The following is a 27270-nucleotide window of genomic DNA, read 5'->3' as shown; positions in this document are numbered from 1 at the left end:
AAACATGGACATGCGACTCAAAAAACACACCTAATACACAACCGCAGAGTGTTTTTGATGTGTTTTCTATTCATTTCAATAGAGAGCTGCATTTTTGGTGAGGTTTTGCAAAAGCACACCAAAGTTGTAGCATGCAGGACTGTGGAGTCGGAGGAAATTTTGGGTACCTGGAGTCGGAGTCGGCAAACAATGCTCCGACTCCGATTAAATTTAGATTGGAATTAAAAAAAAAAGCAAGTTTAAATGTCCCAATTCACAAAAAGTTATAATTAATGACTTCTCTACTGTAAGAAGACCAATGCATGCAGTGCCTCACGTAACCGCAAAACGAACACGTTAAGTGACCGTGAAGAAGCATGCTTTTCATGTGCTTCACTATATGGCACGCAACGCACAATTAGGAGCGGCAATACTTATACTTTCCATAGTGTTTTACAGATTTTGTTTTTGGTTCATATAGATAAGCTTTGTTTTTGTTCTAAAACAACCAAATAATGTGGTTTGTATTTTTGGACTTGTAAAGTTCCTGTTCCTGATGTTTATGCCTGCTGCTACTATCCAGCCACTTGATTAATTAATAAAAAAAAATTAATAAAACTTTGTTGTTTTCATTGTGTTTGTCTTTTGCTTAAACTGTTCAATACAGTAGACTGTTGGCTTCCCAGCCAGTAGTCCTGTGGTAATGACATGTATGTTGCCTTTCTTTCCTTCAAAGAATGTATAAAATACATTCGCATATTAATACAGAGGAGTCGGAGTCGGAAGTACAAAAAACTGAGGAGTCGGAGTCGCAACATTTATCTACTGACTCCACAGCCCTGGTAGCATGCAGGACTTTTCAATCGGCATCGCACCGGCAGAGCAGTGTTATGAGGACTCCCATAGGATAGTAAGCGTTAACGAGCCGGGCCCTCCGTTTCCTCTTGTACCAAATTGTATCGTAACTGTAATGTCTGCCTTCATTTTGCGCTGTGCAAACTGTTGGCGCTGTATAAATCCTGTTTGTTATTAATAATAATTTACTGGTAAAGGGAAATATTTTTATTGCATTTTTAGCGAGGTAAAACGCAGCAAGAACACATCAGTGTGAAAGCAGCTGAAATAAAACACTGAAAAATGCCTATCAGTGGTGCACTGAATGGTTCCAGCTCTGCCTTGAATGCTCAAACCCATCAGAGTTCAGATATCTGTAACTGAAGTATGACAGAGATTGCACAGAATTCCCAGAAGCCTGACAAAGATCTGCTGAGCAAGACTCTAGGCCAGCAGCTAAATGCACTAATGAAAGCAAGATTACTGATGAGGGCATCTTTCTGCTCTCTTCTCCCCACGGCACACTCACTGCAAGCACATGTGCATCTAGCAGAGCCTCAGTAGCTCCTAGTGCCAGTCCTCTATCTCCATTCTGATTGAGGACTGTAGAAGGTCAATATTTATTATTTATTTATTTCAGGTACTTATATAGCGCCATCAATTTACGCAGCGCTTTACATATATATTGTACATTCACATCAGTCCCTAACCCTCAAGGGGTGTACAATCTAAGATCCTTAACTCACATTCATACATACACATACTAGGGAAAATTTAGACAGGATCCAATTCACCTACCAGCATGTCTTTGGAGTGTGGGAGGAACCCGGAGCACCCGGAGGAAACCCACACAGGCACAGGGAGAACATAAAAACTCCAGGCAGGTGGTGCCGTGGTTGGGATTCGACCTTTGTCCCTGAATACACAGAGCCATAAATGTGAGTACAGTGTTACTTTACTTTAGAACCTTAAAACTAGACTATCCTCAGTACAGGACCTTACATCCTCAGTACAGGACCAGGATGTCTAAGAGACAGATCTGGGCATGGGATGTCAGCTCCATGCACACTAGCATTTGTTTAAGCTCTCAGAAGCTGTTATCAGCATTTTGTTTCTGCTCCTAGAAACCAAATTGTGTTATCCCATGTGTCCATGAACACTATTTTAGGCTAGTAGCATTTTTAAAGCTTCAGCATCTAGGAGCAGAAAAAAAAAAGTTTCTGTAGGGTTTTAGGAGCGTTTTTCCGGCAGAAAAAAATGCTGAACGCTCCTAAATACTCAAACACTACTAAAATGTTACTAAGAGCTTTTTTTCCCCTATATGTACTGTAAAAATGCTAAGAAAACGCTAATGCTCCTAACACTTCTAAATGCTACTAAAAATGCTATTACCAGCGGTTTTTGAGCTTACCACCTCTTCCTGACCAGGCCATTTTTTTCATTACGGCGCTGCGTCACTTTAACTGACAATTGCACGATCATGCAACGCTGCACCCAAATTAAATTTACAATTTAGACAGGATCCAATTAACCTACCTGCATGTCTTTGGAGTGTGAGAGGAAACCGGAGTACCCGGAGGAAACCCACGCAGACACAGGGAGAACATGCAAACTCCAGGTAGGTGGTGCCGTGGTTGGGATTCGAACCAACGACCCTAGTACTGCCAGGCGGAAGTGCTAACCACTAAACCTCTGTGCCGCCCACTAAGACACTGTGCTGCCCAATATGAAAACATATCCAGGTCTTTACACTCAGTACAGGTGAACAGAGCTCTGCATTAGTTGGTGTGTTTATAGTGGACTTGCTGACTTTAGCACAACTGCAAGATTTCTAGTAAAGTATTACAGATCAGTCATGACTCTAGTTTCCTGCAATGGTCCAGGCAGATGAGAGGAGCAGAGATGGTCTTGGGAAGAGAGAAGCAGAAGAGCAGAGATGGTCTTTGGGCAATGGGAACCCTGAGACATTCCTGAGGATTAATCTGCCTGGTGTGTGTCAGGTTTGTGACATCAATCATACAGTCTAAAAATAAAAGACACATGGCTGACTGTTTACATGCACCAGTACATTTCCTCACCACAAGGAATGTACTGTATTACTAATGATGTTAACGAGACATACACTAATTGCTTCATGAAAGCTGAAATTAAATCTATTTGGCCTTTCCCTGGTTTTCTCACCCTCATCATCTACATTCTACTGACATTTTCATATCAAACATTCCCATTTTGTTACATAGCTCATTTTAGACCCAGTGATGTTATCACTGGGTTTCTGTGCTTTGCTATGCAATACAGGCAGATCATGGCTGGTGGAAGGGACTGACAGGTTGCTGTACATATCTTCCTGAAAACATCACAGAACTCTGCTTGAGTTCTTCAAGAGTTCTCTCAAGAGTCCTCAGCCTTGGAAGGAGTCATATAAATATTAAATGAGCTTTGGCTGTACTTCTCCTTTAATGAATAATATGGGTGGGCCAAGGACAGTTGGCTTGGGAAGCAAAGAACTAGATGATGCTGGATGTCTTCCAGCCAGAAAACAGGGTCTACTTGACTTAATGTAACTTCTAATACACACTGAGAGAAGCTCATAGTATGCAGTGAAATCAGAGTAAGCAATTTCAGTAGAGGAAAGAAGTCTCTACAATTGCGCAAGAGCGAAGGGAAGGCTGCTGGAGTCATGTTCCAGGAAAGATTTCACCATGTTATTTGTAAGGGCTCTTTCACACAGGCAGCTGAGCAGTGGTGGTTTCTGCCTTCCCCCCTGCCATCCACCTGAACTGCAACAATACAGTCAGACAAGGATGTACACATGCAGGGTCCATGATGCTTTATTTCTTGGCCGTGCCATTTTTATCTTGGGCTGCAGAGCTTGACAGGCGACAATGCCTGCCCAGCTTGCCCATTGAGGTTAATGGGGGTCATGCTGCAACCAAACACTAAGCCTGCAGTTGTGGTGCAGTCCTGCAATGTTAAAGCCCAACTAAAGACAAAAAAAAGTGTTCCACTGCAGTGGGGCTGTATACTTCCCCACACTGCACAGATTATCTGCCCCTCTTGTCCAGGGGGACAGAGAAAGCTCACCCCATCCTCCGTTCCACCGGTAAACGGTGCTCCCCCACGATCCAGCAGTGGATTGTTCCTGCATGATGAGGTCCAGTCCATTAAGCTGCAGGGGGGGAATGCTGCAGGAGCCACAGGGACTGGTCTTGTACGGGGTGGATGGGAGGGCTAGGTAAGTACAAAGGTTGGACAAAGAAATGGAAACACTACATGGTTTGCAGGTGTGAAAGTGACAACATATTTTGCATTGAAAGTGTAAGCGATGCAACATTCTTTTGCTTCTGCTGAGTGATGAGACACCTAGCTAAAATGTGGGAAGCCTCACTTTTGTCATTCACTGCGTGCACTGCTAGTAATACGGAGTCATGTCAGAGATTACTGAGCTTCAAAGAGGGCAAATTGTTGGTGCCGCTCATCTGGTGCCTCTGTGACTGAAGTTGCCAATTTATTTGCTGTGCCTCGAGGTACAGAATCAATGGTTATGACGACATATACAGTTTTCGGGAAAACATTGTCTGATAAGAATAAGCGCGGTTGACATGGTCACCTGACCAAAAGAGACAAAAGGATGCAGGATTGTGACCCGGAATTAAAAAACTGCTGAAAATATGACTGCAGAGCTCAATCTCCGTCTTGCGAAGACTGAGTCCCGTGAAGACTAAGATTGAGCTCTGCAGCAGTTGTTTTCTTATTCCGGGTCACAATCCTAAGCAATGTCTTTTTGTCTCTTTCGGTCAGGTGACCATGTCGACCGTGCTTATGCTTAATAGACGACATTTTCCCGGAATCTATATCATATCCTTTGATACTGAAACTTGCGAAATTGGAAAATTCAGTCATAGGGGCACCAGCTAAGCGGAACCAACAATTTGCCCTCTTTGAAGCTCACCAAGCCCTGACATGACTCCATACTACTAGCAGCGCATGCAATGAATGAGTGAAGCACGCCACACAAGTCTTTTGGCTATTGTACAGTATTCAAGAGGTTAAATGTTTTCTTCTCAACTGACACTTTTGTTATCTCCTAGTCACCTCAATGGGCGGTGGAAATATATTCCCCAGTCTGCTTTCCAAAGAGAAATGGATTTTTTGTTTTCTACACCTGGAATGCATTAAGCCAGTTTAGACCTGGTTCACACCAGTGCGACTTGAGTTTCAAATCACATGACAAAGTTGCGCCCTACTGTCGGCATTGGACCTGTTCAGATTGGTGCGACTCCGCTGGAGCTGCACTGATTTTGAAAGTAGCTACTGCAGTACTTCAGGTGCGACCTGTACAGACACCCATGCATTTCAAAGTTGCATGTCCGCCAAGTCACACTGACATGCAACTTTGAAATCTTGAAGTTCAAAGTCGCATCCAGCGTGAAGCAGAGCTTAAACTGGAAGTTCAGTTGGACTATCATCGGAGTTTGGTGTGATCCTCTGGGGTGGATCTTCTAAAGCAGCCTCTCAACCAGGGTGCCTTGAGGTTTCTTTAGGGGTGCCTTGGCAAAATGTTTAAAAATTTCCCAAAATTTGTATACAAGCCCCCGGGTGGAACAAGCCTGCCTTGTAGTTACACAAAGCCACAGGTTTTCATTGTGCACCATTATGACCTTGTAGCAGCCAGTGTCCTGACAACCAATGACATCATCAGTTGATAAGGAGGATGTCAGTTACCTGCTCAGCATCCTAGTTTGACCCTCCCCTGCCCCTCTCCATCAATGCTGGGGTCACATTAGCTCAGTGATGGAGAAAAACTGAGGGAGAAGAGAAACACTGGAATACAAGTCAGTACCAGTGTGCAAAAGTGTATTTGCTTTGGAAGAATAAATCACCTCCAGTGTTGGATGTACTACATAAGTGGGTGTTGCCGTGTTACATAAAACTATTAGAATAATTTTTCACATTTTAGAATGGGGTGCCCTTTTAAAATTATGGACAGGCTTGAGGTACCCCATTTTAGAATGGGGTGCCTCAGGAGTGTCCATAACTTTAAAGGGTGCCTTGACTGAGAAACACTGGTCTAAAGGCAAAAGACTCCAGAACTTTGTAAATGAGGTAAAACTGCACTTTGCAAAGAATACCCAATCACATGCAAGAAAATAAGACAGCCTTTTTGCTTGCACATGATTGGATGATAGAAATCTGCAGATCTTCCCCTCATTTACGAAGCTCTTTAGTAACCTTACAGAAGGTATAACCCTCCTTACTCTTTACGAAATGAAAAAAAAAATGTTTTGCCTTTAGTTCTACTTTAATGCCCACATATGCGTCCGCGGACAGACAAGGATTCCGTGCTGAAAGGGCATTACCAGTATAGGAGCTGGCGGGACTGGCTCCTGTTCATGTGACAGCCAGTCACAGTAGTCATGTGATTGCGGTGTCCATCCCACTTGTTGGAGATCATGAAGTCACCACCTCTCCTTTCCACCTCATCCAATCAAAGAACACCTTGCATTCATTGAAAAAAATACAAGAAGTTCTGTGAATGGTGATGGTGCTGAGAGAGCGCTCTCTGTGGTCAGTGTGCAGAGGGGAAAATGGCGGCTATCGCTGTAGTAGTGCCGACTCACAAAGCGATTGTCAGCTTCCCCGGCAGCCCCTGAGATATGAGAGGTACAGACTTCTATTGTGCCAAGCTGGACCAGTGTCAGTGTACAGTACAGACCATCCCTGCAGGAGGGGAGGGGTGTCTGTTCTGTCTGTGACATGTGGGGGAGGGGCACACAGGACCCCACAGGAGGTAAACAAACCCCGGGCCCTCCTGACAGGAAGGCCTAAAGGGCAGGGCGGGCAGATCAGGGCTGAGGGGGCCCCCTCCTCCATCTACCTCCTCTAATGCCCCCAGGTGGGAGGTGATCGGACAGTCGGAGCCGCCCGCTCTCGTCTCCTCACTACTGTGAGAGGCACCAGCCGGAGGAAGGAGACAGCTCAGTGTCCCGCCAACAGAGTTCCCCTTTCCTCCCCCACAGCTCCGCGCACACAGCAACTCGGCCACCCGCCCACCAAACACCACAGCCCGCATCCTCCCCCTACCAGGTCATAATCTTCTTCATCGTCGCACATGAAGTCATCCTCCATGTCAGACATCTTGGCCAGAGAACTAGAGCCTGTGGACTCCCAGGATCCTTTGCGCCGGACGCATTAATTCCTTCCCCGGAACGGAAGGATATGATGGATGTTGAGGAGGAAGAAATTTGCGGTAACACCGCAGGATGGCGGAAGTACTTTGACAAGAATAATGTGTGCCTAGCAACCAAAGAGTAGGGCATTTTGGAAGATGTAGTCCTAGAGCGAGAGTGTCCCGTGCCGGGGAACGTTGTTTCATGAAGTGTTAATAGAAGAAATATTTCTATAGTTTGCTAGAAAGCAACACAATTCCAAATAAACCTGTCATGGGAAAGACACGCTCAAACATTTCTCCTTTCACTTTTACAACTGAACTCTAGGAAGCAATTGTATTGTAATTGTTTTTATTATTAGATTTTTGCTTTACTACTTTTTATAATTTTATTTATTTAATTATTTCTATTTTACTATTTTTATTCTATTGTTATTGCTATTTTTATCTTACTATTTCATTATTTTTGTTTTCATTATTGATATTTATTATTGGTATTTTACTTTTTTTTTTTTGTTATTTTATTATTTTCATTATTATTTTATTTCACTATTTTTCTTGGTTATTTTATTGTGTATTTTTATTTTACTATTTTTGATTATTGGTTTTACTGTTATTTTTATTTCACTTTTTTATTCTATTTATTATTGTGATTTTTCTTTATTACTGTTATTTTAATTTTTCTTTATTTAAATTATTACTTTTTTATTTTCTTTATTTAAATTATTAATTTACCTTTTGATTTGTATTTTTTTTATTTTAGATTTATTTTCCTATTTTGTATTGGTCCAGCTTAGAACAATGTAAGTATGTATAGCTTGTACCTGAGGGGCTGCCAGGAAAGGTGGAAATCACTGTTGTAGTTTGCTGTACTGCATTTATAGCAATGATCTTCCTAGTCCTGCTTGAGCAACTTGCCTTCTGTTTATTGACCACAGGGGATAGTTCACTCAGTATTGCCACCCTCATAGCACATTTTGTATGTTTTGAATTAACACATTCATTGCAAAAAATACAAGGAGACAGTGCAAAGTAAGCAAACACTGTGCTCAGTTATTTGGAAAATGAAGAAAGTAAATCAAATTTGATTTTATTTACAGAGTTGTCATTTTAACAAGTTACTTCTCACACACAGTATAGGTCTATTTACAATTCTGCTACTTCCCCTGAGTATGGGGATACCACATGTGAGACGTTTTTGCTGCCTAGATGCAGAGGGACCCAAAATCGAAAGAGCACCTTTTGGCTTTTCAAGGGGCATAAATAATACAGTATATGTAATTTCCTGACAGCCTATCATGTGCCAGGACAGGAGAAACACCCACAAAATTATCACACTTTGCAAAGTAGACCCTCCAACATAATAAATTAGAGGTATGGTGAGTCTTTTGAAGATTTATTTTGTTTATTTATTACAGGTACTTTTGTAGTACTGTCAATTTACACAGTGCTTTATATTGTACATTCACATCAGTCCCTGATCCTCAAGGGGCGTACAACCTAAAGTCCCTAACTTACATTATATATATATTAGGGCCAATTTAGACAGGATCCAATTAACCAGCATGTCTTTGGAGTGTGGGAGGAACATGGGACACAGGGAGAACATGCAAACTCCAGGCAGGTGGTGCTGTGGTTGGGATTCGAACCAATGACTCTAGTACTGTCAGGTGGAAGTGCTAAACATTTAGTCACATAAGATTTTTTTACACGTTTTTGGAAAATGAAAAGATTAATTTTTTTTAAATTTACAAACGGCTGTCAATAACATATTTCTCGCACACAGCATGGGCATTCTAAGGATTACACCCCAAAATACATTCTGCTACTCCTCCTAGGTATGGGGATACCACATATTTGAGACTTATTCATAGCCTAGCTGCCTAATGGGGCCCACAATTCAAGGAGTGCCTTCAGGCTTGTAAGGGGCATAAATTACATTGCTAAATTCCTAGATACCTATCTATGACTTTTAGGAGGCCCTGGGTCACCAAGACAGTAAAAACATCCACTAAATTACCACATTTTGGAAAGAAAACACCCAAAAGTATTTTTTAAGCGGCATGGTGAGTCTTTTGAAGATTCCATTTATTGACATGCTTTTCTGAAAAGTGAAGAACGAAAATTATTTTTTTTTACACAAAGATGTCAATTAATAAGCTATTTCTAACCTGCAGCATGGACATACTTAGAATGACACCCCAAAACACATTGTGCTACTCCTCTGCAGTATGGGGATAGCACATCTGTGTAAATTTCATGGAGCTTAGCCACATAGAGGGGACCAAAATCCAAGGAGCACCTTTATTTATTTTTTTATGAACCCCCCCCCACCTCCGTTTAATTAATGCAAGCAGTTCACAAGGGTTTGAAAAATGCATCAATCGGGTTTTTTTTACTGCCACAACAAGTGCCCCACAAGTTTGGATCACAACGAAAATGTCGCTATCTGTTGCTAATTGCTTGATCAATGTCCAACTCAATCGTTTTAGTCCAATCAGACACCGATCATTCAGTTTCACTAAACTGTGTATGACCACTAGCAATCAGATTCCATAGTGTATGGTCATCTGCGGACTGACAGAACTCGGTTCATCTCCTGCACAGTATGATCGGGAGGATCTCATCAGCTCACGGATCGCTCAGAGAATTTTGTGCTATACAGGTCATACACGGCACCGATCTCCTCCACACCACAGCACTCAGGCTGGTCTCCGGTGTACAGGAGGTGCCTGCCCCCCATGTCCGGTGTACAGGAGGTGTGCGCTGTGCTCGGTAACGCGTGTCCTTCCACTTCCACGTCGCTCCTTTCCACTCCTCAGGATATCCGTGGCTGTTTGTATCCGGAAGAAGGGAGAACCGAGCAGACATGGCGGACAGTGCCGCTCCCCCCTCCGTCCCCGTTTCCGCACAGGGCAGGTCAGTCCACACCGAGTCATCATTGTCCTTAGTGCGGAGTGCTGTGTGTACAATGTATGGGGGGTGGAAGTCCCAGCACACTACACTGGGTTCCATGCTGGGACCTGTAGTTCCTCAGCGAGTCCTCGGTTGTCTGGCTGTGGTTGGACTCTATGGGCTGATAGCTCTGCTGGTGACAGCACGAGTTCAAGTTCACAAGCCTGGAGTCACATGACTGGTATGGGGGGACCTTGTCACATGACTGGTATGGGGGAACTTGTCACATGACAGGTATGAGGGACCCTGTCACATGACTGGTATGGGGGACCTTGTCACATGACTGGTATGGGGGACCTTGTCACATGACTGGTATGAGGGACCCTGTCACATGGCTAGTATGGGGGACCTTGTCACATGGCTAGTATGAGGGACCCTGTCACATGACTGGTATGAGGGGACCCTGTCACATGACTGGTATGAGGGGACCCTGTCACATGGCTGGTATGAGGGGACCCTGTCACATGGTATGAGGGACCCTGTCACACCATGAGGGGACCCTGTCACATGACTAGTATGAGGGACCCTGTCACACCATGAGGGGACCCTGTCAGATGACTGATATGAGGGACCCAGTCACACTATGAGGGGACCCTGTCACATGACTGGTATGAGGGACCCTGTCACATTACTGCTATGAGGGGACCCTGCCACATGACTAGTATTAGGGACCCTGTTACACCATGAGGGGACCCGTCACATGACTAGTATGAGGGACCCTGTCACACCATGAGGGGACCCTGACACATGACTGATATTAGGGACCCTGTTACACCATGAGGGGACCCTGTCACATGACTGGTATGAGGGACCCTGTCACACCATGAGGGGACCCTGTCACATGGCTAGTATGAGGGGACCCTGTCACATGGCTGGTATGAGGGACCCTGTCACACCATGAGGGGACCCTGAAACATGACTGATATTAGGGACCCTGTTACACCATGAGGGAATCATGTCACATGGCTAGTATGAGGGGACCCTGTCACACCATGAGGGGATCCTGTCACATGGCTAGTATGAGGGGACCCTGTCACATGACTGGTATGAGGGACCCTGTCACACCATGAGGGGACCCTGTCACATGACTGGTATGAGGGACCCTGTCACACCATGAGGGGACCCTGTCACATGACAGGTATGAGGAGACCCTGTCACAACATGAGAGAACCCTAAGGCTAAGTTTAGATGTCTCCTTTTTTTGGGGGGGGGTAAAATGTGCAGTTCAGCCACATTTTTAGTGCCCCCCCCAACTGTCTCCCCTTAAATGGCAATGGACAGGGATGTTTACATGCCACAGTCCTGATTTTTTGTGTCCGTGTCAAAACCTATCTAACATGTTGTGATCGGCCCACTGAATGTGACCCATTCAAGCAAACGGTGAAGCGCCCGCAAAGCGCCTTTGTTGGCAAAAATGGGGTTAAAACAGAAGGAGAGGAGGCGTTACATCACCTCTGAAAACAATCCAAATGCATATCGCTCTTCAGAGGAGCAGCAGGTTTACACATGTCTAAGTCTAACCTAAAGGCGCAGGGACACAACAGAAGCCCAACTAAGCACAATGGCAGCTGAAAGCATCAAATATCCCTGCGGTTCCTGCTGGCGTGCCCCTGCTCCTGTAAGGCGTACCCTTCGTTTATCCACTGCTGTATACTGTGTGCTCCAACTTGGAGACTCTCAAATACAGACGTACCTCGGTTTATGAACACCTCAGGTAATGTCATTTTTGGTTTACGATTGAAAGTAATGCCTCGGTTTACTAATTTTTTACGATTTTTTTCACAATACGAAGTGTATGTCGGTGCTGATTTTTAAATGCAATTGCTGGCTTTTTTTTTTCTTCATTATAGCTCACAGAATTAGCTGTCACTTTCCCTAGAGCTGAAGGATACTCTGTTTCTTTTATCTCAGGAAACAAACTAAAAGGAAACATTGTTTCTTTTAACTCCCGGAAATAAACTAAAAGTAAACTATTTTTCTTTTAGCTGGGTGGAAAGTGACAGTTGATTCTCTGAGCTATAGTGAAGAAAAAAAAAAGCCAGTAATTACATTTAAAATCCGGCACTGACCTTTAGTGACAGCGACTTTTTAAAAACTTTTTTTGACCTCTAATTGGTTTTCAGTGCATTCCTATGGGAAGCCACGTTTTGGTTTACAAATTTTTCGCAATATGGAACATCCCGGAGAACACATTAAATTCGTAAACCGAGGTACACCTGTATAAGTGGTAGGGCTGCAGAGGAGCCTCTGCAAGACTTCCACATACACTGGGAAATGTTGTGCAACTAAAACCTCTGTTTTTAATGCAAATTGTTAGTCAGAGGCATTTGTTTCAGGTGAGCTGGGGAAACTCTTGTTCTGTTTGTAGAATGAGAGGGCCCTGTCACATGACTAGGAGGAGAGGGCCCTGTCACATGACTAGGAGGAGAGGGCCCTGTCACATGGCTAGGAGGAGAGGGCCCTGTCACATGGCTAGGAGGAGAGGGCCCTGTCACATGGCTAGGAGGAGAGGGCCCTGTCACATGACTAGGAGGAGAGGGCCCTGTCATATGACTAGTAGAAGAGAGGGCCCTGTCACATGACCAGTAGGTGTGGGCACTATCACATGACTAGGAGGAGAGGGCCCTGTCATATGACTAGTAGAACAGAGGGCCCTGTCACATGGCTAGGAGGAGAGGGCCCTGTCACATGGCTAGGAGGAGAGGGCCCTGTCACATGACTAGGAGGAGAGGGCACTGTCACATGACCAGTAGGTGTGGGCACTATCACATGACTTGGAGGAGAGGATCCAGTGTTCCAGCAGATACGATACATAAGAGTTTTCCTCAGCTTGGTAGGTTATGATGAATCTTTGCAGTCTGGATTGCTATTTTTCTTCCCAATGAAAAGTAAATGTAAGCCCAACCCCCAGCCAAAACATTTTATTTATTTTTTTACATTTTAAACACAATGAGGAATGGATAGTACTTGTGTCAGATTTTTATTTGCAGTATGTGCCCCTAGTGAGGAGAGGTCCCTGTCCTGGGGAAACAGACTGCAACAAAGTCCAAATGCAGTGCCAAGTCCGGGCAAATAAAAAAGTATCCCTTGCAGTGAGGCCATGCTTCACTGCAAGGGTTAATTGCTCATATGTCTTGGGGACCAATAAAAGGAGATCTACTTACCCGATCCCCCAATCGTTCCTGCAGCTAAACCGGTGCTGCACAGTGGCTGCACTCCCACGCTCCACTGGTCTCAGGTCCTGATAACATGAAGACTAGAACAGGGTTCATAGCCATGCATTGGATGTGTGAATGCTGAGTGACAGTCCACTGCTGGATCATGGGGGAGCGTCCCCTGCCAGGGGAGTGGAGGATCAGGTAAGTTTCTCCTCTGCCCTATAAAAAAATTAGCCCTTCCAGGCCCACGGCAAGGGATCATTTTTAATTTGCCTGGAGTTTGACTTTAACCTCTTGGCGCCAGCCGAACGCAAATGTGCGGCCTCCTGGCGTCTGGGCCTAGAAGCTGAGCGGCCGCACATTTGCGTTCTATGAAAAAAAAATGTGCTAAAAGCGCGTGCCCTGCACACTCCCAGCACACATGTCCGGTACTCACGGAAAGGTCCTGATATCCTCTTTCGATCTGGACCTTTCCCAATCATGTGACCGCCGTGACGGCGTGCCACGGCGGTCACATGACCCTAAACCCCGCCTCCCAGCTTCTGAAACCCTTAAAGGACTGGGAGGCGCCGGCGCCAAGGCATTGAAGATGAATATCAACAGGACAGTTATTTTCCACCTTAAGGAAAGCTTTCTCTATAGTGCTGAGTGAATGTCTTGTAGATATTGATCTTTAAAGGCATAGTCCACTTTTTGCAAAAATGTAATAAATGAGCCCACATTAACAAAACAAAATGAAAAATGTGCAGTGGTGCTACCTGCTATTTGCTGTGTCCACTGGACACAGTGGAAGACAGATTGATGTACTAGGCCAGCTGTACTACCATATGATAGCTCTGACCAATCAGTGATCACATGTCAGTTGTACAGGATGGCTTTCATTCGTAGCCATTCATTGTGTGATCTATTGTGATATCTGTGATTGGTCACTGTGATCACATAGTACAGGGCCTGTCACTGTGGACCTGTAGCATGTGATAGGCGTGGCCAATCACAACTATCAGAATAGTACATAATGGCCCATTAATGAATGCCATTCAGAAAAACGATTGCTTAAAACAGTGATCATCAATAAGCAATCATTGTGAAAAAAAAATCCTGATCACTTTCCTACAGCAGTACAGTGTCACTATGATAACTGCACTGTCTAAATATTGAGAGAAAATTTTTTTTTACATACTGTCACCAGTCAGTATCCCTAATCACCGTCACACTGGTCACATGATCAAGCTGTACTGTTCTGGTGGAAAAAAAATGGTGGAAAAACCCCCCAAATTTTATTTAGCTTCTTAATTTACGAAACAATTTTGACAAAAAATTACAACTTCTCACCAAGCCCCTTACTAAATACCCAAGACTGCCTACTTTCCAAAAAGGGGTCATTTGGGGGGTATTTGTACTGTCTTGGCCTTTCAGGGCCTCAATAACACCAATGACACCAATACAGTGATCAGTGCTAAAAAAAAGGACTGACACTGTACTAACACTGGGCAGGAAGGGGTAATATGAGGTGCAACCAAAGGGTTAACTTTGTGCTGGGAGTGTTTTACTAGGGGGCGGGTGTGCTTCACTGTAAGCACACTACTCTGGATGGCTGTGTACAGCCATCCAGAGCAGTGTGCCCGAGTCGACAGGGATGAGGTCTTTAAGTAAACAAATTAGCCCTCCTCCCCATCAGTGATCGTCAGTAATCACCATCCGGGACCCGGTGATTGACAGCCACGGCCCGGGAAGGGCGCGTGTGCGACCCCTACCCAGAAATGCAAAATCAGATATATATACATGATTTTGCGCACCCGTGATGCCCTGTAACAGTATTTCTGCTATAAGGCGGTCGGGAAGAGGTTAAAGAGGTGGAGATCTACCTGAACAGCATAGGAGAAGTTAAAGATCACCGGGCACAGTGTCACCTCACAGCTGATTTAAACCTGTAATTGCTGTACAATTGTGTCACAATCGCATGCATTGCACATCAATCATGGGTTTAAATTAGGTGGTGAGGAGGCGATATGTACCTGTCAAACACACTTGGACTGCTTTTCAGAGGAGGCTGCTGCACTTTTGAGTGAGCCCTTAGTTGCATACGGCAGCAGCACCTTTAGGGCTCGTTTACATGTAAAGTTGGGGAGTGGCAAAACCCTGTGATTAAGTCACGGTTTTACAGCTCCCACTCCCTATCCCCTTTAGATGCTGCGGTAACAGCCAGAGGTGTACACATGCTGCTGCAGGAATTTTATTTATTTATTTCAGGTACTTATATAGCGCTATCAATTTACGCAGCGCTTTACATATATATATTGTACATTTGCGTCAGTCCCTAACCCTCAAGGGGCGTACAATCTAAAGTCCGTAATTCACATTCATATATTAGGGCCAATTTAGACAGGAGCCAATTAACCTACCAGCATGTCTTTGGAGTGTGGGAGGAAACCGGAGTTTCTGGAGGAAACCCACGCAAGCACAGGGAGAACATGCAAACTCCATGCAGGAGGCGCCATGGTCGGGAATCGAACCCATGACCCGTTTACTGCAAGGCAGACGTGCTAACCACTAAGCCACTGTGCTGCCGTATTAAACCCCCTGTTGCTTTTGGTGGGTGCTACCATCTGCTAATCACGAACCATTCAAGTAAATGAGACCACTCTGCAAGCACCCCGCAACTGCATGCTTCTGTAAGGTCCAAGATGTTAAAGCAGGCGGTGAGAAAGCAACACAGTGCTGCCTACTTTAACTCATTTGCTGTACTGCACAAGGTTTCAGGTCACTCACAGAGCGCCTCATTCATATAAATGGGCCATGCTTGGCAGGTGCTACACCCAGCAGTCATGACAGGGTTGAAGACCTTTTATCATTTTCCTTCCACTTCACAATTATGTGCCACTTTGTGTTGGTCTATCACATAAAATTCCAATAAAATATGTTTATATTTTTGGTTGTAACATGAAAAATGTGGAAAATTTCAAGGGGTATGAATGCTTTTTCAAGGCACTGTATAACTCCTGCTGCAGCATATGTACACTCCTTGCCACTGCAGCTAATAGGGGTGCAGCTGGGGCAGGGGTGGTAAAAACACATCTTAACAATGGGGTTTTACTATCCCCTAAACTGAAAATGCAAATGAACCCTTACTGTTCGGAGCCCCCTATAAAGCTGTTTTCACAGTGATTTGCTGCGGTTTACCTGCACCACGGGTGCAGCGCAGTGCATCTGCGACTCTCCTGGGTTATCTGTCCTTTGCCATAGACTTCTATTATATCCTGAAGGTGTGGTTCACTTTCTGAATGTGTTCCAAACACACAGGATATAATAGAAGCAGGGGCGGACTTACAACTCATGGGGCCCCCGGGCAATAGGGGATCATGGGGCCCTTGTATCCTTGCCCAAACTCAAAAAAGCCTATGAAAAAGGTACAAGGTACTCAATAAATGAGATCAGCACATCAGGATTAATCAATTTTCAGATATATCTCTCATAGTTTGTAGACTCTAACATTTTCACACATACTAAATAATAAACACTGATTATTTTTACCAAAGAAATATAACAGAATTTGATTTGGCCTAAATATATGAAAAAAAGATTATTTGTTTGCAAATTTATAACAGTGTTTTTTGTATAACGTGTTTTTTTTCAAAAGTTTTGGTAATTTTTCATTTCTATAGCAAAAAACCCAGTGGTGATACCACCAAAAGAAAGCTGTATTTCTCTCAAAAAATGCTAAAAATTTAACTGCTTCCATACCGGGCACTTTTACCCCCTTCCCTCCCAGGCCATTTTTCAGGTTTCAGCGCTCTCGCACTTGAATTACAATTGCGCGGTCATACAACATTGTACCCAAACTAAAATTTATAATTTGTTCACACAACTAGAGCTTTCTTTTGGTGGTATTTAATCACTGCCTGGGTTTTATTTTTTGCTAAATTAACAAAAAAAGACCAAACATTTTGAAAAAAAAACACGTTTTTCTTTGTGTCTGTTATAAAAGTTTGCTAATAAATAATTGTTCTTCATAAATTTAAGCCAAAATATATTCTACTACACATCTTTGGTGAAAATAACCAAAATTAGGATGTATTATTTAGTCTGTAGGAAAGTTATAGAGTTCACAAACTATGGTATAGATCTGAATATTGATCAATCCTGAATTTCTTGAGGTCCAAGAATGTGAGAACAGTACAGATATCCCCAAATGACCCCTTCTTGCAAAGTAGACAGTCCGACGTATTTCATAAGAGGCATGGCGAGTTTTTTTAAGTTGTTTTTTTTTTTGTCATAATTTTTCGGAAATGAAGAAATTAAAAAAATTATTTTCACTATTTTTTTTTTACATGCTGTCACCAGAATAAGTATAAATCAGCACACATATATATATATATATATATATATATATATATAAAATCCTCAAAAATCCCTTAAAGTCATATCAATATCCTTCCCCTGAAGTACTAATAAAATATATATTCATTGACTTAAACCCAAAAACCCACAATTATAGTGAAAAGATCAAAACCCAAAGAGATTACCCAAAAAATAAAAAATATCAAATATATATAAAAGAACAAAAATAAATAAAGTCCCAATATGCAAAGTGTCCAAATAATGTGTCCAAACAAAGATCAATTTCTTGATAGGAAGACGCTTCCTACTCCACTGAAGAAGATGCAAATCAATCACAGGTGCTCTTCAAATACCTCAAAAAACAAAATCTCAACATAGTATATTACCTTTTAAATCCCAGAACTAAAGTGCCACACGTGTATCATGCAAAAAAAACACTCCAGTGTCACAGCACTCATGTGAGAGAAAAAAAAATAAAAAATTTAAATTTTAAATATCACTGCAAACTATATATAAAGTGCATAATTACCCTAAAACAAACAAATTCCAGTTTGTAATCAACCACATATGTACAGAGTGTCCTTAGATTGGTATCCTCTTGTTCCTCAGGACCTCACAAACAGACCAGGAATCAGTATGTGAATTATAATCATATATAAAATTTATTGTAGCCACTTACATATAAAAACGATAAAATCAGCAAGACAGCATCCAACTCTTCATGCCCAGTATGCGATCCCCTTTCCGTGTGTAGAGGGTCTCCCGATCACCAGGTAATTCCCCCTTGCTACTCCTATCCAGCACTATCACTTTGTAGCTCTGGGGGACACCTGAAGTGCACCGTTACTCTCCAGACCTCCAACACACAGGGATTCCAGAATCCAAAATGGCTGCCGCAGCACTTCCGGGAACGTCACGTGCCCTGGACGCGTTTCGTCTCTTCTGGACTTTGTCAGTACAGTACAGCGTCATCATATAACTGGCATGGTGGTGATCAGGGACACTGGTGAGAGTACGAAAAAAAATTTTTTTGTTTATTTTTTTATTATTTTTTATTTTGTATTACATTTTTTTCTCTTTTTTTAATATTTTTTTTCATATTTCACTATGACCAAAGTAGTATAATGTTACCATAGTAACATTGTACTACTTTGGGGAAGTGATCAGTATTTTTTTTTTTCTTACACAACTTGCTTATAGCAAAGAATTTCTTTGCTATAAGCAAGGATTTACCTGAATGAAATCGATTCATTCAGGGTTTTTTTTTTGTGCTTAGGTATGATTGCCCCAGCTTGTGCATGTGATCGCTGTGACCATTCACAGCTAGACACACTTGTATACAATGGATGGCATGAAAGGAAGCCATCCATTGTATACAACTGTCATGTGACCTGCTGTAATTGGTCACAGCAGGTCACATGGTACTGGCAATGGGGCCGGTACACAGATCTGTCATCGGCCGTGTCCGAGGTACACGGCCGGTGACAGATTGCGCCACTGCGTGGCCCTGCGGGCAGGTGCAATGCGCATACCTGGAAGGACGTCATATGGCGTCCACCCGGAGGGACGAGCTGTTCGCCCAGCTGCCATTTGGCTATAGGCCGGGCGGCAACTGGGTAATGTGGGTACAGTGTTGCATGACTAAGTAATTGTCATTCAAAGTGTGAGAACTGTGAAAGCTGAAAATTGGCCAGGGAAGGAAGGGGGTGAAAGTGTCAAGTACTGAAGTGGTTAAATACCACCAAAAGAAAGACATAAAACTCAGTTGGATACAGTATTGCCAGAGTGAGTAATTGTCAAAGTATCACAGCACTGCAAACTGAAAAATGGTTGGTAATGAAGGGGCATCACAGGCTGGTACCCATTTTGTCATCCACAAAGCGTTCAGTGTCTTTACCCACATTGGGTATATAATCATTATTAACATACAGTAGGTTTATCATGATTTTTTGAATTGTGTAGATTACGAAACAGTGAATTTAAGAGGGGTTAGCTCGCAGGTCAGGTAATCATTGTACATGAGGTCTAAATGCCTTTTGTAATATCATTTAGCCCCGTGTAAGACATTTTATTGCATGCCAGGAATCCCTAATGAGCTCCTTTAAGTTAAGGTCTAGAACATAAAACTGGAAGCAAAGCTCCAGGCTCCCCAAAAAATTAAACGCCAGCAACTACAAATCCTGTAAGCAGCTGACTTTTAATATAAGGACACTTACCTATTAAGGGATCCAGCGCATCCTCTCCGGCTTCGGGTGCAGGTGCTGGCATGTTAAAGTGGCTCAAGGTGTTTTACCTTCATGTATTCTATACATGAAGGTAAAAAACATTCTGTGTGCAGTGCCCCCCTCCAATCCTTACCGAAGCCCCCCTGAAATCCAGCGACATTCTCGACAGCCTCTGCTGTATTGGGACTCTATCTTCCTAATGGGCTGAGACAGCAGCAGGAGCTCATTGGATCCCGCTGTTGTCAATCACAGCCAGTGAGCCAATGAGGAAAGAGCAGGCCCCACCTACTGTACATGGTAACCCTACTCATTCACCCAAAAAGTGTAAAAAATTTATAAAAATACAACAGTTTTTGACAAGTCCTTTATTAAAAAATGTAAAACAATAAATTGTCCCCTGAAGTAGATCCTTAGTTAATCATGATGAACGCTGCCAACTTGAAGAAAAAAAAATAGAGCTCCGCTCCTGACGAAGGTTCCCCTACTCATTCACATGCGGGGGGCAGAATCTGTCAGATTCCCCACAGACCCCCACGACCACAGCCCAGAGTTGTGGGGAAGAGACCCTTGTCCTCATTAACATAGGGACAAGGTGCTTTGGGTACCCCCATACTCGGGAGAAGTAGCAGAATGTACTTAGGGGAGTAATTCCACATATACCCATGGCATGTGTGAGCAATATATCATTTAAGTGACAATTTTGTGTAAACAAAAATAATTTTTTTTTGTCATTTTCCAAAATCTTGTGGTAAAAAAAAGAAATTCTTCTATTGACTCGACATGCCTCTCAAGAAATAGTTTGGGATGTCTACTTTCCAAAAAAGGGTCATTCTGGAGGGTGGGGGCATTTTATGCCCAGAATTAGAAGTTTATGCCACACATCACTCACTCTTCTAACCACCTGAAGACCAAGCCTTATCTGACACTTTTTGTTCACATGAAAAAAATCAGTATTTTTTGCTAAGAAATTACTTTGAACCCCCAAACATTATATGTTTTTTTAAAGCAGGGACGCAAAAACTGCGGGAGGGCGAATCACATATATATACGTGATTTTGCACACCCTTGCTGCCCTGTAGCAGTATTTTTACTATAGGGAGGAGCAAAAGCAGTTAAACATATCCAGTAAAAAAAAATTTCAAAATCAAATTTCGTCATAAATTTAGGCCAAAATGGATTCTGCTACATGTCTTTGCTTAAAAAAAATCCCAATATGTGTAAATGAATTGGTTTACGTGAAAGTTATAGCATTTACAAATGGCAGTATAGATACTGGAATTTTAAAATTTTTTTTACTAATAATGGTGGGGATCAGGCACTTATAGCCGGACTGCGGTAGGCATTCTGACACTGGGGGGAACTGACTTGGTGTCACTGACATCCCCAGTGATCAGTGCTAAAAAAAAGGACTGACACTGTATAACAACACTGGGCAGGAAGGGGTTAACATGGGGCACAATCAAAGGGTTAACTGTGTTCTGGGAGTGTTTTAATAGGGGGCGTGTGTGCTTCACTGTAAGCACACTACTCTGCATGGCTGTGCACAGCCATCCAGAGCAGTGTGCTCGAGTCGACAGGGATGAGGTCTTTTAGTAAACAAATCAGCCCTCCTCCCCGTCGGTGATCGTCAGTAATCACCGACCGGGACCCTGTGATTGACAGCCACGGCCCGGGTAGGGCGTGTATGCGCCCCCTACCCAGAAGTGCAAAATCACATATATATACATGTTTTTGCGCACCTGTGCCGCCCTGTAGCAGTATTTCTGCTATAAGGCGGTCAGGAAGAGGTAGAGATCTACCTGAACAGCATAGGAGAAGTTAAAGATCACCGGGCACAGTGTCACCTCACAGCTGATTTAAGCCTCTAATTGCTGTACAATTGTGTCACAATCGCATGCATTGCACATCAATCATGGGTTTAAATTAGGTGGTGAGGAGGCGATATGTACCTGTCAAACACACTTGGACTGCTTTTCAGAGGAGGCTGCTGCACTTGTGAGTGAGCCCTTAGTTGCATACGGCAGCGGCACCCTTAGAGCTCGTTTACGTGTAAAGTTGGGGAGTGGCAAAACCCTGTGATTAAGTCACGGTTTTACTGCCCCCACTCCCTATCCCCTTTAGATGCGGTAACAGCCAGAGGTGTACACATGCTGCTGCAGGAATTTTATTTATTTATTTCAGGTACTTATATAGTGCGGTCAATTTACGCAGCGCTTTACATATATATATTGTACATTTACATCAGTCCCTAACCCTCAAGGCGCGTACAATATAAAGTCCGTAATTCACATTCATATATTAGGGCCAATTTAGACAGGAGCCAATTAACCTACCATAATGTCTTTGGAGTGTGGGAGGAAACCGGAGTATCCGGAGGAAACTCATGCAAGCACAGGGAGAACATGCAAACTCCATGCAGGAGGCGCCATGGTCAAGAATCGAACCCTTGACCCATTTACTGCAAGGCAGACGTGCTAACCACTAAGCCACTGTGCTGCCGTATTAAACCCCCTGTTGCTTTTGGTGGGTGCTACCATCTGCTAATCACGAACCATTCAAGTAAATGAGACCACTCTGCAAGCACCCCGCAACTGCATGCTTCTGTAAGGTCCAAGATGTTAAAGCAGGCGGTGAGAAAGCAACACAGTGCTGCCTACTTTAACTCATTTGCTGTACTGCACAAGGTTTCAGGTCACTCACAGAGCGCCTCATTCATATAAATGGGCCATGCTTGGCAGGTGCTACACCCAGCAGTCATGACAGGGTTGAAGACCTTTTATCATTTTCCTTCCACTTCACAATTATGTGCCACTTTGTGTTGGTCTATCACATAAAATTCCAATAAAACATGTTTATATTTCTGGTTGTAACATGAAAAATGTGGAAAATTTCAAGGGGTATGAATGCTTTTTCAAGGCACTGTATAACTCCTGCTGCAGCATATGTACACTCCTTGCCACTGCAGCTAATAGGGGTGCAGCTGGGGCAGGGGTGGTAAAAACACATCTTAACAATGGGGTTTTACTATCCCCTAAACTGAAAATGCAAATGAACCCTTACTGTTCGGAGCCCCCTATAAAGCTGTTTTCACAGTGATTTGCTGAGGTTTACCTGCACCACGGGTGCAGCGCAGTGCATCTGCGACTCTCCTGGGTTATCTGCCCTTTACCATAGACTTCTATTATATCCTGAAGGTGTGGTTCACTTTCTGAATGTGTTCCAAACACACAGGATATAATAGAAGCAGGGGCGGACTGACAACTCATGGGGCCCCCTGGGCAATAGGGGATCATGGGGCCCTTGTATCCTTGCCCAAACTCAAAAAAGCCTATGAAAAAGGTACCAGGGGCATCTCATGGGGCCCCCTAATGACCCCGGCCCTCGGGCAGTGCCCGAGTTTCCAAATGGTCAGTCCACCCCTGAATAGAAGTCTATGGCTAAGCGCAGAAAACCCTGCAGGGAAGCTTCAGGCACACTGCACTGCACCCGTGCAGTGGATAAACCGCAGCACATCAGTGTGAAAGCAGCCCTGTACTATTGTGTATTGCTTCACACTGACCTGAAGATCTCTGGAGACCGCTATCCGGGATAAGAGGTGGAGTGCAGTTGGTATCAAGTAGTCCCTCTGCTTTGCACTCTGGTTGATGCTCTGGGATGGCGGGTCAGCAAGCCCAGATTGCCATCTACTGGGTGCTGACCCCCATTCTAAGGCCTCATGTACACTGCTGCTCCTAAATGTGAGTTTAGTAGCTTTTGGTGGTTTTTTGTCAAAGCCCCTGAACTCAACTCAATAAAATCCTAGGTGTCCATGCACACATAGGCTTTATCAGGGTTTAGCAGCAGCAGAGATTAGGGGCAGTTAAACATCCATCTTCTGAATGCAGAAGAATTGCGAAAAAAACCCAAAACGCGTGTAGACGCGCCTAAGCGCTAGCCGAATGTAGCAACTGAGCATTTATTAATTTCAGTGGCAAGTACTCTGGCCAATGAAATGAATAAACGTCCAAGTGCTAAACGCCATACCGCGTTTCCACGTGTATTTGCCACGTTTAGCGTTTTCCAGCTGCCATGAAAGTGTGGCATCCAAAGAAGTTTAGTGTACATGTAGCCTAGGAAAGATCTTCTGGATCAAAGCCTTGCTGCTTTGTATTGTGTGAGCCTTAACCTGGCCATACCCATTACAGTCTGAGTGTGCAATCTTGTAGAATTACCAACAATTATACACTCAACCTGTGTTTATATAAATTGAATGGATTGTTTAGGGAGGCCCTTGTACACCATCTGGGAAATCTAAAGGAGGTTGTGCTGTTTGTGATCTGCTAACATGTATAAATTGTACTTTTTGTAGGATACGATCTGATGTTCCTGCAGTTACAGGTCATAATTCCCTTTTGGCACATCAACCTGTTATTTTGAATGAAGAGCTCCATCTAGTGGATCAGTTTGTAAGCATACAATTTTATGTTCATGTTACATTTAGATGGAAAAGCTGTTTCGGAGTAGTGCATCTCTCCTGGTATATTAGTGCACCCAGAAGGGACAGGTGCAGCATCCAGCCCTGCTGCAGGCAAGCTGTCAAAGTCTATACCAAGTAGTACCCACATTTAGGGCTCTGTGCATTCAGGGACAAAGGTCTAGCATGCAAATCTTTTGCATTCTGGACCTTTGTCCCTGAATACACAGAGCCCTAAATGTGAGTACAGTGTTACTTTACTTTAGAACCTTAAAACTAGACTATCCTCAGTACAGGACCTTAAATCCTCAGTACAGGACCTTAAATCCTCAGTACAGGACCTTAAATCCTCAGTACAGGACCTTAAATCCTCAGTACAGGACCAGGATGTCTAAGAGACAGATCTGGGCATGGGATGTCAGCTCCATGCACACTAGCATTTGTTTAAGCTCCCAGAAGCTGTTATCAGCATTTTGTTTCTGCTCCTAGAAGCTAAATTGTGTTATCCCATGTGTCCATGAACACTATTTTAGGCTAGTAGCATTGTTAAAGCTTCAGCATCTAGGAGCAGAAAAAAAAATGTTTCTGTAGGGTTTTAGGAGCGTTTTTCCGGCAGAAAAAAATGCTGAACGCTCCTAAATACTCATAAACACTACTAAAATGTTACTAAGAGCTTTTTTTCCCCTATATGTACAGTAAAAATGCTAAGAAAACGCTAATGCTCCTAACACTTCTAAATGCTACTAAAAATGCTATTACCAGCGTTTTTTGAGCTTACCACCCCTTCCTGACCAGGCCATTTTTTGCATTAGTATTTACCTGGATGTGATTGAAAAGTTACTACAATTATCACCTAGATACCGTTTACCCATCGCTCCCAGAGCAAAAGCGCTATTGCTGTTCTATAATCTGAGCAGCATATAGCTCTGGTGAGTCCATCTAATTTATCTGGTGGTGGATTATTCACAAATTTATGAATTCACAGAGGAGACATATATATTTTTATTATAAAAAAAATGTTTAATTTTGAAATTTTCACAAATTAATTATGGATATTTAATTATGTTGATATATGAATTCACGGAGGAGTGATATACATTTAAAAAAAATTTTATTTGTTTTTTGATTTGCACAAATTAATTATGGACACTTAATTATGTTTCACAGAGTGATTATGGACATTTAATAATATGGATATATATTTTATTTAGCGCATGCCTTTATTATATATTGTTTTTCAGCATTTTGTTTCTGCTCCTAGAAGCCAAATTGTGTTATCCCATGTGTCCATGAACACTATTTTAGGCTAGTAGCATTTTCAGCATCTAGGAGCAGAAAAAAAAATGTTTCTGTAGGGTTTTAGGAGCGTTTTTCCGGCAGAATAAAAATGCTGAATGCTCCTAAATACTCATAAACACTACTAAAATGTTACTAAGAGCTTTTTTTCCCCTATATTTACTGTAAAAATGCTAAGAAAACGCTAATGCTCCTAACACTTTTAAATGCTATTAAAACACAAATAAAATGCTACTAAAAAAGCTATTACCAGAGTTTTTTGAGTTTTACCACTTGCCCTCCTGAGAATTTACCCCCCCCCCCCTTCCTGACCAGGCCATGTTTTCCATTACGGCACTGCGTTACTTTAACTGACAATTGCACGATCATGCAACGCTGCACCCAAATTAAATTTACATCCTTTTTTTCCCACGAATTGAGCTTTCGTTTGGCGGTATTTGATCACCTCTGCGTTTTTAATTTTTTGCGCTATAAAAAAAAACCTGACAATTTTGAGTAAAAAACTATATTTTTGACTTTTTGCTATTAAACATGTCCAGTGAAAAAATCAAATTTCATCCTAAATTTACACCAAAATGTATTCTGCTACATGTGTTTGCTAAAAAAAAATTTCAATACATGTAAATTAATTGGTTTACGTGAAAGTTATAGCGTTTACAAATGGCGGTATATATACTGGAATGTTTTTTGTTTTTTTTCACTAGTAATGGCAGCGATCAGCGACTTATAGTGGGACTGTGGAACTGCGGCTGACATTCTGACACTGGGGGGAAATTGACTTGGTGTCACTGACATCCCCAGTGACACCAATCCAGTGATCAGTGTTAAAAAAAAAATACTGACACTGTACTAATGGCACTGGGCAGGAAGGGGTTAACATGAGGGGCAATCAAAGGGTTAACTATGTGCTGGGTGTGTTTTGCTAGGGGGCCGCTTCAGTGTGCTTCACTGAAATCACACTGCTCACAGCCATCCAGAGCAGTGTGCCCGAGCTGATAGAGAGGAGGACTGTTAGTGAACAAAACAGTCCTCCTCCCCGTCGGAGATCTTCAGAAATCACTGGGTGTTGGGGAGTAATTACAGGCTGGGACCAGGTGATTGACAGCTGCCGCCATGAATGGCGGTGCGGGTAGGGCGCACTCATGGCTTGCACGTGCCCCCTACCCAGAAATGCAAATGCATGATTTTGCGCACCCATGTCGCCCTGTAGCAGTATTTCTGCTATAGGGCGGACGGTTAAAAAACCGCTAGTGTGCATGGAGCTTAAAGGCTCTGGTTTCATAACAATTGACGTATGGTTATGTTGCTGTTACTTCTGTGTGGGTAACATTCATGGTATTCCATTTTTCTTGAAAACAAAAATGAAAAGGTTGCAAAAGAAAAAAAGTTTTAGCTTGCCTTACACTTCAATGGCAGCATATGAAAATGCATGATTGTTGATAAAAGATACAACAGCACAAGATAATGTACATGTAGAGGTGTAAATCTAGCCTTTAAGTGGTTGTAAAGGCTGAAAGTTTTTTTCCTCATGCCTTTTATGCATGAAAGGAATAAAACCTTCTGTGTACTGCTCACCCCTCCAGCCCCTTGAACACTCAACTGAGCCCCATCTCGATCCAGTGATGTGCACAGGAGCCTTGGGTGTCTCAGGTCTCTCTCTCCTCATTGGCTGAGACTCAGCAGTGGGAGCGAGTGAGGAGAAAGCTTGGGCCGGGGCAAAGCTGCGGCTCTATGTGTCTTATGGATTCATAGAGTGGGGCTCAGGAGTGAGTGTCCTTATAGCAAGTGGCTTGCTATTGGAGGCACTGGTCCAGAGGGAGGAGTCAGGAGCGCCAGTGGGAGACTCAAGAAGAGGAGGATCGG

At 43.2% G+C, this 27270-nt stretch overlaps 2 protein-coding genes across 4 annotated transcripts in view; one reads left to right on the top strand and one right to left on the bottom strand.

Moving 5' to 3' along the window:
• The window catches only part of COPS2 (COP9 signalosome subunit 2), a 54478-nt gene extending 47431 nt beyond the window's left edge, over positions 1 to 7047 (bottom strand). For all 3 annotated transcript variants that reach the window (XM_089670320.1, XM_089670319.1, XM_089670321.1), the window contains exon 1: positions 6898 to 7047. In XM_089670320.1, coding sequence (XP_089526446.1) covers positions 6898 to 6951 — 54 coding nt within the window. In that variant the 5' untranslated portion in view covers positions 6952 to 7047. The remainder of the gene's footprint in view (positions 1 to 6897) is intronic.
• A 2566-nt stretch (positions 7048 to 9613) lies between these two features.
• GALK2 (galactokinase 2) overlaps positions 9614 to 27270 on the top strand; it is a 289559-nt gene continuing 271902 nt past the window's right edge. The window contains exon 1 of the mRNA XM_089670313.1: positions 9614 to 9901. Coding sequence (XP_089526439.1) covers positions 9852 to 9901 — 50 coding nt within the window. The 5' untranslated portion in view covers positions 9614 to 9851. The remainder of the gene's footprint in view (positions 9902 to 27270) is intronic.

The sequence above is a fragment of the Staurois parvus genome, unplaced genomic scaffold, assembly GCF_062004578.1.
Source record: "Staurois parvus isolate SC_StPar_1 unplaced genomic scaffold, SC_StPar_1.0 ptg000089l, whole genome shotgun sequence".
Classification (NCBI taxonomy): domain Eukaryota; kingdom Metazoa; phylum Chordata; class Amphibia; order Anura; family Ranidae; genus Staurois; species Staurois parvus.
Note: the sequence above shows the minus strand (reverse complement) of the source record. Positions and strands in the feature narration are given on the sequence as shown.